Source organism: Lepidochelys olivacea (genome assembly GCF_965140295.1).
Source record: "Lepidochelys olivacea isolate rLepOli2 genome assembly, chromosome: 1".
Classification (NCBI taxonomy): Eukaryota; Metazoa; Chordata; order Testudines; family Cheloniidae; genus Lepidochelys; species Lepidochelys olivacea.
This window is the reverse complement of record NC_140411.1, coordinates 310902366-310916012: the sequence shown is the minus strand read 5'-3', so window position 1 is coordinate 310916012 and position 13647 is coordinate 310902366. Positions and strand designations below refer to the sequence as shown.

The 13647-nt window shown below is 42.6% G+C and overlaps 1 protein-coding gene across 1 annotated transcript in view; it reads left to right on the top strand.

Moving 5' to 3' along the window:
• Positions 1-13647, top strand: part of AASS (aminoadipate-semialdehyde synthase) — a 52035-nt gene that overhangs the window by 37345 nt on the left and 1043 nt on the right. The window contains exons 19-23 of the mRNA XM_084635778.1: positions 460-627; positions 3107-3202; positions 5470-5585; positions 8184-8272; positions 12269-12445. Of these exons, the coding sequence (XP_084491904.1) occupies positions 460-627; positions 3107-3202; positions 5470-5585; positions 8184-8272; positions 12269-12445 (646 nt within the window). The remainder of the gene's footprint in view (positions 1-459; positions 628-3106; positions 3203-5469; positions 5586-8183; positions 8273-12268; positions 12446-13647) is intronic.

Below are 13647 nucleotides of genomic sequence, written 5' to 3'. Positions count from 1 at the left end.
CTTCAGTTGCTTGAAGAAAGCAGGGTTCAAGGTTTTAGGGATGATAATGGAATTAGTCATCCCATTCTTTTCTTCTTTTTTAACAGGGTATTCTGTACATTTGCTTGCTTTTTAGTGGCAACTGAAGATGTTCATGGGTGCAGATGCTCTATCCAGGGCACATGGTGGAGAGTGATTACTGTAATCTTAAAACAAACCAATCCCTCTTCCCCACAAAACTTAAATTTTCGAAAGGCAAGTTAGTCAAGGGCCAGATCTTATCTGTCTTACACTGGTGTAAATCAGTGAAGTTATTCCAGATTCTCACTGATGTGAGATCAGAATTGGGTCCCTTGTTACTGAGTATAAAGCATAGCACAAATCTGCAATAGGCATTGAAAATAGAAATGTTCTTTTGAATAAACAACCTAAAATACAGTGCACTTACGTGCCTATTTTTATTTTTTTTACAATCCTTAGATTGTTAATATTCCAGCTGGAGGAGCTTTGCTTGATTCTGTTGCTGTCATGGATTTTTTCCCAGGATTAAATTTGGAAGGTTTTCCCAACAGGGACAGTACAAAATATGCTGAACCATATGGTATTCAGTCAGCCCACACCTTGATAAGAGGCACCTTAAGGTATAAGGTAAGATCTTAGATATTTTCTAGGTTTTTTTAAAATTAAAGTCTTGTTCAAATTAGACAAATTTTTAATAGTGTGAATTGAAGGGATACTGTCAATCTGTCACATTTTCAGTGATAACTTTTAACCTGCTATTGTTACAAGTAATACCTGTGATTGCTATAGCCAAAAGGGACCCAAAAAATTCAGTTTTTGCTTTTCTTTGTGGATATGACTGCACTTTGCTGTGTCCAAGAAGCAAGAATAATTTTTCCCTGTTTCCCTATTTAACTATTCAATTTGCATGGGTTTCTGAACCCCCAACAGCGTGGGGGAGAAATGTTTTAGGAAATTGGCAGGGATGGTTCCTGAAACTTGTATTTTTTGATGAAATTCTGAAGAAAAACTGTCATCTTGCACAAAACAAAATAATAATAATAAGAAGCACTCTCTGGCCAACTCTCTTAAAAACACATGGAAGATTAGAGCTAGTTTTTGTGAATGATAAGAGTAATTTGATGTCTCCTTCTTCCTCTTTTGCTCATCTTCCTCTGAGGTGAAGCTTTTGCCACGGGGATTTGTTTTTGGCATTTTGTGGACATGAATGAGGAGGTGTGGTGTGAAATTTTTTTTATCATGAAAATTCCACTGTATTATATTCCAAAAGGATTGAGTTGGTCCCTTTCTGTCTTTGTGCAAAAGCAGGTGGCAGAGATGGCTCAAGGAATTAGTGAAGGATATATTGGAACCTTCTAAGTCCAAGTATGGTTTATATTGGTCAGAAGCTCTAATAATATGCTAAAGGCCTGTGTGAAATGACTTTGTTACAGTAGGTACTGTGGTTATTAGGTACTTTTAAATGCTAAATGATGGTTGGTCTAAATCTAGTTCCTAGTAGATAAGTGTGAACTTAAATAAACTAAAAAATATCCACCATTTAGCTGGCATGAATTGGTATTCTCAGCTGTGAGGTGAAGATATGAATGGCCATGGAGACTGTACTACCTTCTTATCTCAAGGAGTTGGTCCCTCCATTTTAGGACTGAAATACATTGGCAGGGTTTTGTAGGGGAGCTTGTAGCATTGCTTTTTTTCTTTTTTCTTTTAAATCTGTCCTGTGGGTATCGAGTGGACTTCAACCTGAGCATAAACTTTTTTAAAATGAACGTAAGGCCTTGTCTACACACAAGTTGCACTGACAGTTATATCAGAGCAATCCCATTATATGGACATGAAAACTGGTTTAAGAGTGGCTTATCTGGATCTAAGCTTAAGTAGGTAAGGAATTAAGTCATATAACAGAAATGTCTGGATTGGTCTCTATGGGTACATCTACACTACAGTAAAAACAAACAAACTGTAGCACTGATCCTCAAAGGCTGAATCAACTGACTTTAGCTCACTGGGATTGGACTGCAGGGCTAAATATTGCATGTAGATGTCTTGACTGGAGTCCAGGTTCTGAAACCCCTCAAGGGGAGTGGGGTCACGGAGCCTGAATGAGCCCTGCGAGCGCAAGTCACCTGACTCAGGCCAGTAACAGCCATGGCATTGTCTTTATTGCAGTGTAGACCTTCCCTTTGACCACAGAACATGTGTGCCCGTGTGATTTCTCTGTGCCAGCCACCGTGGAGGCTGTTCTAAATGAAATTAGCCCTTTGTGGGAGTGTATTTTATTGTTAACCTGGGTTCTTGTCTTTCCTGCATCCTGTGCTGTCTACATAATAATTAATGTCCCATTGCTTTGAAGAATTGACAAATGGAGCAGCATTTTGTTTATGAAGTCTTTTAATGTCGGAGAATCAAGAAGCAGTAGTTGGGTGTTTTTTTTTTTGTTTTTTTTTTAAAATGAAAACCTTCAAATAAAACATGCTTTTAAAAGAAAGGGGGAGGAGGGGGAAAAAAAAGCCAACTCAAATCAGTCAGGAGATTTTTATTGCAAAGGCCAAACAACCTTGACAGTGTCCCTTAGAATGCATTCCACTTCTGTGCTGTTTGCAGCTCTGATATTTTTGGAGGAGGACTGACCATATGTTTGTACCCTAGGCATTCTGAGCCCAAATCTGATTTTACTTACTGTGGTGTAAACCAGGAGTTAATCCACTGATGTCTGTGCATGTACTGATGTAAAATTTGGGGTGTGTGAGCTCAGAATCAGGTCCTTTGTCTTTAATTTAGCTATTGGCCAGCTGAACAATTGTGACAAGCTTTCCTTTGGAAAGGTACTAGTCAGCTGAACCCTTTAATTTGTTGAACTGATGCTGCTTGCGGGGGAAGGGATAGCTATTTCTTCTACAGTTAAAGAGCATATTGAAAGGAGTGAGGAAGGCAGTGAGGTTAAACCCCCTTTGGCATCACATCTGACTGTTGCAGTCTTCCCATGTGTGTAATATTAATCATGGCTTTGTTTGTCCTTGTCTGACTGTAGTCCAAGTATGTAAATATTCACCTGAGCATCAACTTGGACTGCGCAGCATTTATAGCCACCTTTGTTTTGTTTTAGGGGTATTCGAAAGCTGTGGGAGGCTTTGTAAAATTAGGTTTAATAAACCCAGATCCATATCCTTTGCTTAGCTCAACGGCACCACCTATAACCTGGGTAAGTGTGTAGGATTTTATTTGGTTTTCTGCTTTCCTTCATTCCATTAATCTTTTTCTGTTTGTCAGGTTGGGGATTTGCTTTTTTTCCTGGGAAGCCTGTGTTGCGTTCTGTTCCTCCCTCCCCCTCCCCCCCCTTGTGTGTGTGTGTGTGTGTGTAAGGAGGTTGAATTCTTAATGGCCTTTATTGCTCATAATTCAGCTCTCACTGGCCACTGACACTTGGCCACAGTTGGAAGAGCGGATACTGGGCTAAATGGACCTTTGGTCTGACCCAGTGTGGCTGTTCTTACGCTCTCAAAACCAGAGGCTTCTCAGCATGCATTTTATTTCCTCAAGATACAGCGCCCCACCTGTGCCAAGGCATTGCTTTTACAAGCCTTTTCTGATGCAGGTTGCTCATATGAATACATGAGAATATCCATCAAGGAAATTAAAAATATGCACAAGGATATATAGAATGAAAATTCTCAAGTCCTACCCTCCTCCTCTGCTGTCTTCCTTTCCACCAGTTTTGCAAATTCTTCTCTTGTTCTTACATTTACATGTAGTTTTTCTCCTAGATGTTTCTCCTGATATTTGTCTTCTGCAAACTGCCACCCAAGGTTCAGAAACTCAGCTGGTGTAAATCACCATAGCTCCATTGAGGTCACGGGGACTACACTGATTACTCTAGCTAAGGGACTGGTCTACAGTGTATTTTTCCTTTGTTCAAGGCTGCCTGTGAATGTAGGACAGGGTCAACTGGGGATGGGGGTAGCTAAGAAGGATACAATTAGAGGCTTGACCTCTGAGAGTGTCTATGCTGCAATTAAAAAGCTGTGGCTTGCCTAAGCCAGCTGACTGGGGCTCAGGCTAAGGGGCTGTTTTAATTGTGGTGTAGACATTTGGGCATGGGCTGGAGCATGGACTCTAGGACCCTATGAGGTGAGAGGGTCCTAGAGCTCAGGCTGCAGCCCGAGCCAAAGTGTCTATACCACAATTAAACTGTCCTTCGCCTGAGCCCCGCAAACCCAAGTCAGCTGGCATATTGCAGTGTAGACTTCCTAAAAGCCCAGAATCTAGCCTGGCTGAAAATTTTTCTTGTAAACTATTTTTTTATGGAAAATCAGTTTGTGACCAAACCTTCCCCATCCACAAATGTCCACTTTCTGCAGTGAACATGACTCCAGGATCTGGGGCTTTAAGGAAAACTCCAACAGTCATAGGATTCGCAATAGCATGAGAAATGGCAACACTGCCATTTCAATGAATTTTATCCACGTGTATTAACCATGACAGAGCTGTCCTCTTCTATGACTCCTTAAGAATTTTTCCTTTTATTTCATTTCTCTAGTACAATCTTCTAGGTCATGGCTTGAGGCTTGCTGCTGAACTGTCTTTGTAACTGCCAGATGACACTTGCTTCATACATGCAATCCTGCTTTACATGTATCACCTTATTATATTTTTGGAAGAACATGGAGCAAGCAATAATTAGCATTACTGAAAAATATATTCAGTCCCTAAGATGTGTATGAAAGTTACAGGAAGGGATTTTTTGGTAAACATTTGTAAGATGACTAAAATCAGGGCTGTTGGCAGGCTGCTGCTATTCTGTCCTTTTTTCCCCTTCCTTTTGTAAATTGAAGTGTCTACCCCTTAGGCGACTGATGCAGCGTTTCTGGCCTTCCGATGACCTGCCCCCCTTGCTCACCTCACCAGTCCATTTCCTCCCTTCTTCCAAATGGGATTCCCCTGGCTCTCACCTGCTTTAAGAAACCCCCAACCAAGCAGAGAACCTCTGGCTCCTCTGACACTTGGTCTCTGACATTTGCCACCAGTTCAACATAAAGCAGTTCTGGGTTCGGTGTTGTCCTCCCCCACTTTGTGTTTGTTCACATTCCCATGCCCCACTTCCCTTGCTGAGCAAGGGGGCAGGACCAAGCAGAGACAGGTAGTTCAGAAAGAGTGCTGGCTGGCAAGACTGTCCGTGTGTGTGTCTGTGTGTGTGCACGTGGGAACACGCACAGCCCACCCCCTCTCTCGCTCCATGCAGCATGGAGAAGGGGCAATTGGCTCTCGCTGCACTTTAGAATTTTGACCTACCCTTGCTTTGCTGGAAGCACAGACCTTCTTCTCTTCTCTCCCTCAAACCCTAGAGATTCACTTGTCCTCAGTGACCTGCACCTTTAGTTAGCTAGTTTCCTAAAACTTCATCCCAGGGATATGAGAAGAGGTCCCAGGCCTGCAGGTGGTAACTTGCTATTTGAATTTTTTTGTAACTAGAAAGAGCTGATGTGTAAGCTGCTTGGACTCAAACCTTCTGCCGAATCTGATGTCCTGAGAGACGCAATCTACAGCAAACTGGAACAGGACAACAGTCAGCTGGAAGCAGTGGAATGGTAGGAGATTCCAGTCATGATTCTTTATTATTATTTTATTTTATTATTTTTAATAAAGCCTTTCTAGAAACCAAGTATGTAGCCCAGAACAGGAATGTTAGGGTTTACTAGACACATTCATTCAGAGCTTTATTCTAAACTTTACTTTTAAACCTGTTGTTTGATGATTGTGACAAACGTTTGGGAAGGCCTGATCCTGCAGTTGTTACACATGTGGACGTGTTGCATGGGGATAGGCTGCAGAACAGAGCTCCCTTTTATTAACCTTCTAGAAAACAGAAGTTTGACCCTAGAGATCAAATATTTAGGAACATTCTGTTGCGTTCCTTGCATTGCAGTTAATCAGATAGTTGATTGACACAGTGATGATTTTGCATCCCACTAACAATGCTATGATCTAATGGAGAGGTCTTCTAGAACTACAAGGATGCATTGAAGTTTTAAAAAAAAAAAAGTATAATTTCAGACAGCAAAAATTTGTCCCCTACCACCACCTTTTGGAGGGCCAGGGAACTGAGACTCAATCCTCGCAATGATGTGTTTGCTGAAATATGGTGCTATAGAAAATAGAAATCAGACGAAACGTCCACTTCAGCTCTGTTAGTGTGACTTTGGTTTGATTCTGTTTGTATAATTGGTGCCCCTTCTCTCCCCCCCCACGTGTGTGTATGGGAGTTAATGGTTTTTTTTAATGGTTTTTAACAGGGACTAGTGCTTTTATGTAGCTATCTGTTTAGTTGTATGCTTTTTGTTAAAAAAAATTAATAAAGTCATAAAGAAGCCCACACACATCTTGAGGGATGTATGTGGGGGTGAGGGTTAATGGAATCCAGTATTTGCCAATGCAACGCCATTCACAAAGTATTTCCTAGCATCTTCTCAGCAGAGCACTGTGTCACCTGGGTTCATATACTCTGCTCTGTTTCTTTGCAAAATATATCTTAACCTTTGTCAATGATAAAATTAGTAATGTCTGATTTCATGGTGACACCAGAGAGCAAGGTGAGGAAGCACAGTGGCTAGGATATGGTACTAGCAACCAGGAGAACTTAATCTCTTCCTGCTCTGCTGATGACATGCTGAGTCATGTTCAGGAAGTCGCTCCTCTTCTGTGCCTGCATTTTTTCTCCACTGACACAGGGATGATATGTAGCATGTTTCTAATTTGTAGATTGGACAGTGCTTTGCTAAGATGTTAGAAGTCTTGTTTATTGCTGCAGTGTGACCTAGTATTACATCTACTGTGTAGACCATGCATATGGATGAATTTTTTTGCTGGAATTAATCCTAGAGATGCTTTGCGCTTCTGTCCTGCTGAGTCGCAGGGTGGGTTGATTTTAAATCAGTGAGCAGGAAACCTCGATTTAAATGATCAATGTTCATCTAGTTTTGCATTTGTATCTTTTTCCTAAAGGTTCATTCTCCTTGGTTGGTATTGCTATTAATATATGTTGATTTGTGGTAGAACTCATACACAAATGCACAAAAACAAAACAATTTTTAAAATGCTGTGTTAACTAGAACTAAAGTGTTGTGGATACATAAGCAAAAAAAGGTTATCAAAAATGTTTCGCATTTAAAACTAACTGATTTACTAAACAAAGAAACTTCCATTAGTAAATTGATGAATTGTTTCTAGTCACCATGGGCCAGCTTTTTGAAGATATTTAGGTGCCTGAAGATGCAGATAGGTGCCAATTGGTGTTTTCAAAACTGAGCAGGTTAAGTGCCTAACCCCTTGAAATCTGTGGGGGTTAGATGCCTTCCCTGCTCAGATTTATTTATTTATTGAAAATACCCCAAGGTATCTATTTTTTTAGTTACCTAGATAGCTTTGAAAATCTGGCTGCATGTCCTTCAAGATTTTAGAATTTGTAGATCTTCTCTCCCACCTGGTTTTTATTTCTAGATGGGAAGAGGAAAAACAAGCTTTCCTGTTCTTTGTTGTCCCCCCCCCCCCATCCCCCCAACTTCTAATTGGTTTCTCAGCTTTGAATGAATTGATCTAACTGAACAAAATATTCTCTCTGCTCCTGCTAGCTAAACTGAACCTAAATGTAATTAAGGCAAAAGTTTTTCTGCACAACCAACGGAAAGTGCTTACATTTGGAAAAATGTAAATACCAGCATTCACTCCACTGGAAAGGCTGAAAATAGATTTTTCTTTCTTAAAATTGTGGTGTGCATGTACAGTATAGCTTGAGTTGACCTCAAAAGTTAAAGATGTTTTCCCCCGAGTCTCTATAATTAATCAAGTACCACTCTTTAACTCATTTAAAATTTTGAGGAGGACTCACTGATTTTAATATATTCTAGTAAGTTTAGGCCTTCACATGAGTTGTTATAATTTCAAATTTAATTTTAAACAGGTTTATTTCTCAAAAGGAAAAAAATAAATTATCTGTTTAAATCACTTTTTTTTTTATCCACCCTGTTGCGCTTTCGGTTACATAGATACAGGGTCAAAATTCTACATGATGTCCTATTGCTCCTCTCCCAGAATTGCACACTAAGGGCCTTGTCCCTCACTTTGTGGATTGTAGAATGTAACTTTCAGAGGAAAGCAATGATCTCATTCTGTCATCTTTCTCTCACCAGGTTAGGGTTACTTGGAGATGAGCCAGTTCCTATAGCAGACTCCATTGTGGGGGCTCTTGCCAAGCACATGGAGCTGAAGCTGCCCTTTGGTATGTGAGCCTGCATTATTTCACATTTGAACTGAGGTCTTGCCTACACACACTCAAGAAAATTTAAAGTAGATTGTTAAACCACATCAAACCCTCTGTGTGGAGGATCTCAGGCCTGGTCTTCACTAGGATATTCGGTCAATCTCACTATCTTGCTCATGGGTGTCAAAAATCCACATCTCTGAGTGATGCAGTTAAACCGACCTAACCCCTGGGGTAGACAGCGCTGGGTTGATGGGAGAATTCTCCCATCAACCTAGCTACGCCCTTTCAGGGAGGTGGATTATCTATGCCAGTGGTCACCAACCAGTCAATTGCAATCGACTGATTGATTGATCCTAGAGGATCTCCCAGTTGATTGTGATCTCTGGTGGTGCAGTGTGGCTGCTGCAAAAGCAGACTCACTACCCTGGTCCCACGCCATTCCCAGAAGTGGCCAGCGCGGCCCTGGGGGCAGTGGGGCAGGGATCTCCCTCTGCACGCTGCTCCTGCTTGCAAGCACCGCCCCTGCAGCTCCCATTGACCGGGAGAGCTGCGGGGGCAGTGCTTGCTGAGAGGGGCAGTGCATGGAGTCACTTGCCCTCTCCACCCACAAGGGGCCACAGGTGCTTGTTGGCCTCTTCTGGGAGCGGTGTGGGGCCAGAGTATGCAGGTACCCTGCCTTAGCCTCACCGTGCCGCCGACTGGGAGCTGCCGGAGTAAGTGCTGCATGGCGGGAGGCTGCACCCCAGCCCTGAGCCCCCTCCTGGAGCCAGCACCCCATACCACCTCCTGCACCTCTATACTCTGCCCCAGCCCAGAGCCCCCTCCTGCACCCAAACTCCCTCCTAGAGCTTGCACCCACTCCTGCACCCCTGCCCCAGGCTCAGCCCAGAGCCCCCTCCCACACTGCGAACCCCTACCCCAGTCTGGTGAAAGTGAGTGAGGTGGGGGAGAGTGAGCAACGGGGAGGGGGGATGGAGTGAGCGGGGTGGGGCTTTGGGGAAGGGGCGGGGCCTCAGGGAAGGGGCGGGGTAGATCTTGGGTTGCTCTTAGATTCAAAAAGTGATCTTGGGCATAAAAAGATTGGAGACCACTGATCTATGCCAATGGGAGAATCCCTCCCGTCGGCGTAGGTTGCATCTTGACTCTGCTGCTGCAATTTTTAAGTGTACACGTGCCCTTATTCAGAATTAAACTGAATTAAGGACACTTTTTATCTTAATTCACGGAGTGAAAGAATAAGTGAACTGAGCTAAACCAAAGTAAGGTCACTGTAATTCTGTGTGGATGCTCTTATTCAGGGGTTTAGTGCAGTTTAAGTAATCCAATATAAACTCACACCTTTAGTTAATTCAGATTAATTTTCCTGAGTGTCTTTATGTAGACAAGTCCTGAAACATGCTTTATTATTTCTCCCTATTGAAGGCAAACATGAGAAAGTCAAGCGAGATTGCTAACAAAGAGCATAGTTCAGTGTTGACCCCCGCTTGGCTGTTGCTTAACCCTGTAGATGTCTAAACTCATGAGCTACCAAATTTTAGCTGTAAAAGTCATCTAGGTGCCTAAGTTTCTGCTTCAGGGTATGTGCCTGCCACATCTAAGCCCCAGTGCAGTCCTCAAACCAGGTGGATATAGGCAGATGGAACACCTGTCTTGTCTGCTGGGCCTGATCCAATGAGGTGCTCAGAGCACACCTAACTACATGGAACAGCCAGGTCGAGGAGGAGGGGCATAGGAGGATGACCTCCCTTGTAACTTTTAGCCCAGTGGTACTCACCTGGGACCCAGTTTCAGTTTCTTGCTTTCCTTGATGAGGAGAAGGAACATGAAAAGGGGTATCCCACCTCTCAAGTGTGTGCCTTAACCACTAGACTATGGGATATTCTAATGTGGGGTGCTTTGTCGCTCCTGTGGAAGCTGTTCCACATGGTATGAATATAGTTTGGATGACAAAGAGAGTGAGAAGGCCAGATAACTGAGATGTGTGAACAGCTCTGTTCATCTCAATGGATGTTCTCCTCTCCCCTTTCTGCCTTCCTCTGTCCCATTTCCCCACCCCTCCCCACAGTGTCTATGCTTGTGAGCCTCTGTTATGTACCAAGCCATGCCCATTCGTAGCTCCTCCTCCCAGTCCCAGCATTGTTTGGCACAAACATGCCTGTTCTCAGCTCCCCACCCAGAGGGACGGTCCTCCCCAGGTCCTGAGTGACATGGGACGGGAGCAGAATCTGGGAAATGGGCTCAGACTGCCAAGAGTGGGGATGATGGAGAGGGGTTTGGAACCCCCACAGGGGCAAGACACCCCAGATCCTGGTTCATATGATGGAAGGGCACCCCCAGAAAACTTAGTCCTTCTATATCAGCTGTACTACTCAAGGCATGTTTCCCAAAAGTATAAAAAACCCTTCAACAGAGGCAGAGAGTAACAACATGCTCATTGATCATTCTCAGATTTTTGCCATGCTTAGAGTTCAAATTCACAATGCATGGGTGCAGCTCGGGTTCAGTGGCCACAGTGTTTCCCTTTGAAGGCTCAAACTCTGCTTCAACAAAGCTCTAATCTTGCTGCACATCCCATTTCAAATTTTTTGGTTGCAGCTGTTTTCTTCACTTAACCCTGAATAACTTCTTCAATATACATCCCCCACCCCAAGGGGCAGTGAGTGCCATGCCCCATGTGCTAAATTCCATGTGACTGAGATCAGTTTGGGGTGGATCAGAGCCATAGTTTGAGCCCCAGGTGTGGGTTTAAAAACAAACAAACAAAAAAAACCCAGAAGAATTTTAGAATGATCCAAGTTTGCACCAGCTAACACTATTCAGCACCTCCGTGAGGCAGAGTAAATTTCAAGACAGTCTGAGTCTTGTGCATTTTAAGCATGTGGATTTTAAAGCACATAAAGTAGGCCTTAACAGAGAGCAGTGATGAACGGAAACTCCACTCTAACAGAAATTAGTGTTGTACTTAGTAAATTGTTTGTTCTGTGTATACAGCTGATCCAAAGGTTTGTGCTGTGGAAAAAGTAAAGCAGTGTGGGCCTGAACCTGCAAAGCACATAACATGAGCAGTCCCATTGAAGCAAACGGGATTGTACATGTTTTGAGATAAGCACACGCTAAAGTGCTTTGCAGAATCAGGACCAGAGAGCTCAGAATCATGCTGGATCAAGACTAATCACAGTATCCATTCTATGTCCATTTTATGGATGGCTAAACAGACATGTGAAATAACCCAAGGTGGGAATATTAATAATTCTGCCATATAAAGATGCATCTTCAGAACAAGAACTACGTTATAAAATGGAGTACTTTTGGCACCTTAGAGACTAACCAATTTATTTGAGCATGAGCTTTCGTGAGCTACAGCTCACTTCATCGGATGCATACCGTGGAAACTGCAGCAGACTTTATATATACACAGAGAATATGAAACAATACCTCCTTCCACCCCACTGTCCTGCTGGTAATAGCTTATCTAAAGTGATCATCAGGTTGGGCCATTTCCTAAAATGGTTAGCTGGTCAAATGGCCATATTAGCCCAGAACCATTGTGGGTTAATTTTCTGCTTCTCCAAGGGTTCCGTGACTGGGTTTACATAGCCAAGTACAGTGTGCCTTTTACCACTGATGTAGCTAACCCTTTGTTACATGGCTTTTCAATTAATATCATGGGACTGATTCTGATCTCACTTATGCTGATGTGAATAAGGAAAGTCTCCAGTGAAGTCCAAGTAAGTTCAATAGGACCGATGCGCCAAATCTCCATATTACAGAACTGTTATCATTCTAAATGGGTTTATTTTATATACGAAATGCTCAGGATGAGGCGCTTAGCACTGGCAGGTGGCTGTTTGGGTTAATCAGAAATAAGAGCCTAAAGCAGAACACACACTTGATTTGTCAGCTCACGGGCCTGCAGCTGATCTTCTCCTTGTGTGCACAGTGCCTAGCACAATTGAGCGCTTCATAACCATAATAGAAATGATATATAATAATCTAGGTTTGTCTCTTTAGGTGCTGGAGAACGAGATATGATCATTATGAGAAATGAAATAGGTATCAGGCACCCATCTGGCCATTTGGAAGATAAATTCATCAGTCTGGTTGTGTACGGTGATGATAAAGGATATTCTTCAATGGCTAAAACTGTAGGGTACCCCACAGCTATTGCTGCTAGGATGGTTCTAGATGGTAAGTGCCTATTCATCCTATACTATGACTATACAATTATTGGTTTAGGGAATTGCTTCACACCTTTCTTTGTGTTCGGCTACCTCTAGAAAACGTAGAATGCGCACGCATGGCTTGTCTACACTGGCACTTTGCCGCGCTGTGACTTGCTCGCTCAGGGGTGTGAAAAGAGCACCACAAGTTTCGGCGCTGTAAAACGCCAGTGTAGACAGAGCACTAGTGCTGGGAGCCGCGCCTCTTGTGGAGGTGGCTTTAGTGCTGCCAGGGTAGACTAGCCCATAGTTTATATAAACCACCTTTAGAAAGTCTTGAATTGTTCCTGTGTCATCTTAAATTGATTTTTTTTTTTTTAAATTTCCATTTTTGGGTGTGGATATGTTAGTGATTTTCTTAAATTACTTTGTCACTGATTAGATTTTAAAATCTAAACCGTACCAAAGGCATGTTAATGATACTTATTAATGACTAACATCTACATAGAAGCTTTCATCCGAAGGTCCCAAAGTGCTTTTCTGCCTTTGAAAAATGATCTACAAAGTATGGGTTAAGAGTGAAAACTCCATGACATTTTTAGTCCCCTCCTAATCTTTATGCTGAATGGTCTTAGGGCCCACTGCTGAAACCCCAGAATAACTCTATACTAACTAAAATACAAATCTAGCCGTGCAGACCGATTCCTGATTTGATTTTCAGGGATCATGTTAAAGGAGAGATGGGAGGGATGTTAGATCATTTTGAGGAATGGGAGCTACTCTTTCTCCATAACCAAAATCTTCCCTAAAATCACAACAAAAAAATCACTGTCCTTGTTCTCTATCTATCGCTGCTTTCCAGTGTGATCATGTGCATGCAGAGAAGGAGGGGAGCATTACTTTTCCAAGATGCTCTATCCTTGCCTCTCCTCTGAGAATTATACTCTCTCCTCTCAAGACTGAGATCCTACTCATTCTGTGGCTTACAAGGAGATTGCTGAACCACAAAGGGCCAAATTCTGCATCTACTCCCATGAGTAATTTTGCCAATCAATGGGGCTAGTTGTGTGAGTAGAAGTTACTCAGCATGACTAAGGACTACAGAGTCTGAGCCAAGGTATTCAGAGGCTTCAGCTCACTTGCAAAATTTTAACTATCCTTAAAGGATTTTGACTATTGTTACTAAATTACTATTTTTGCCAGGGAAGAGCAGCCTTTGACATGGCAAAT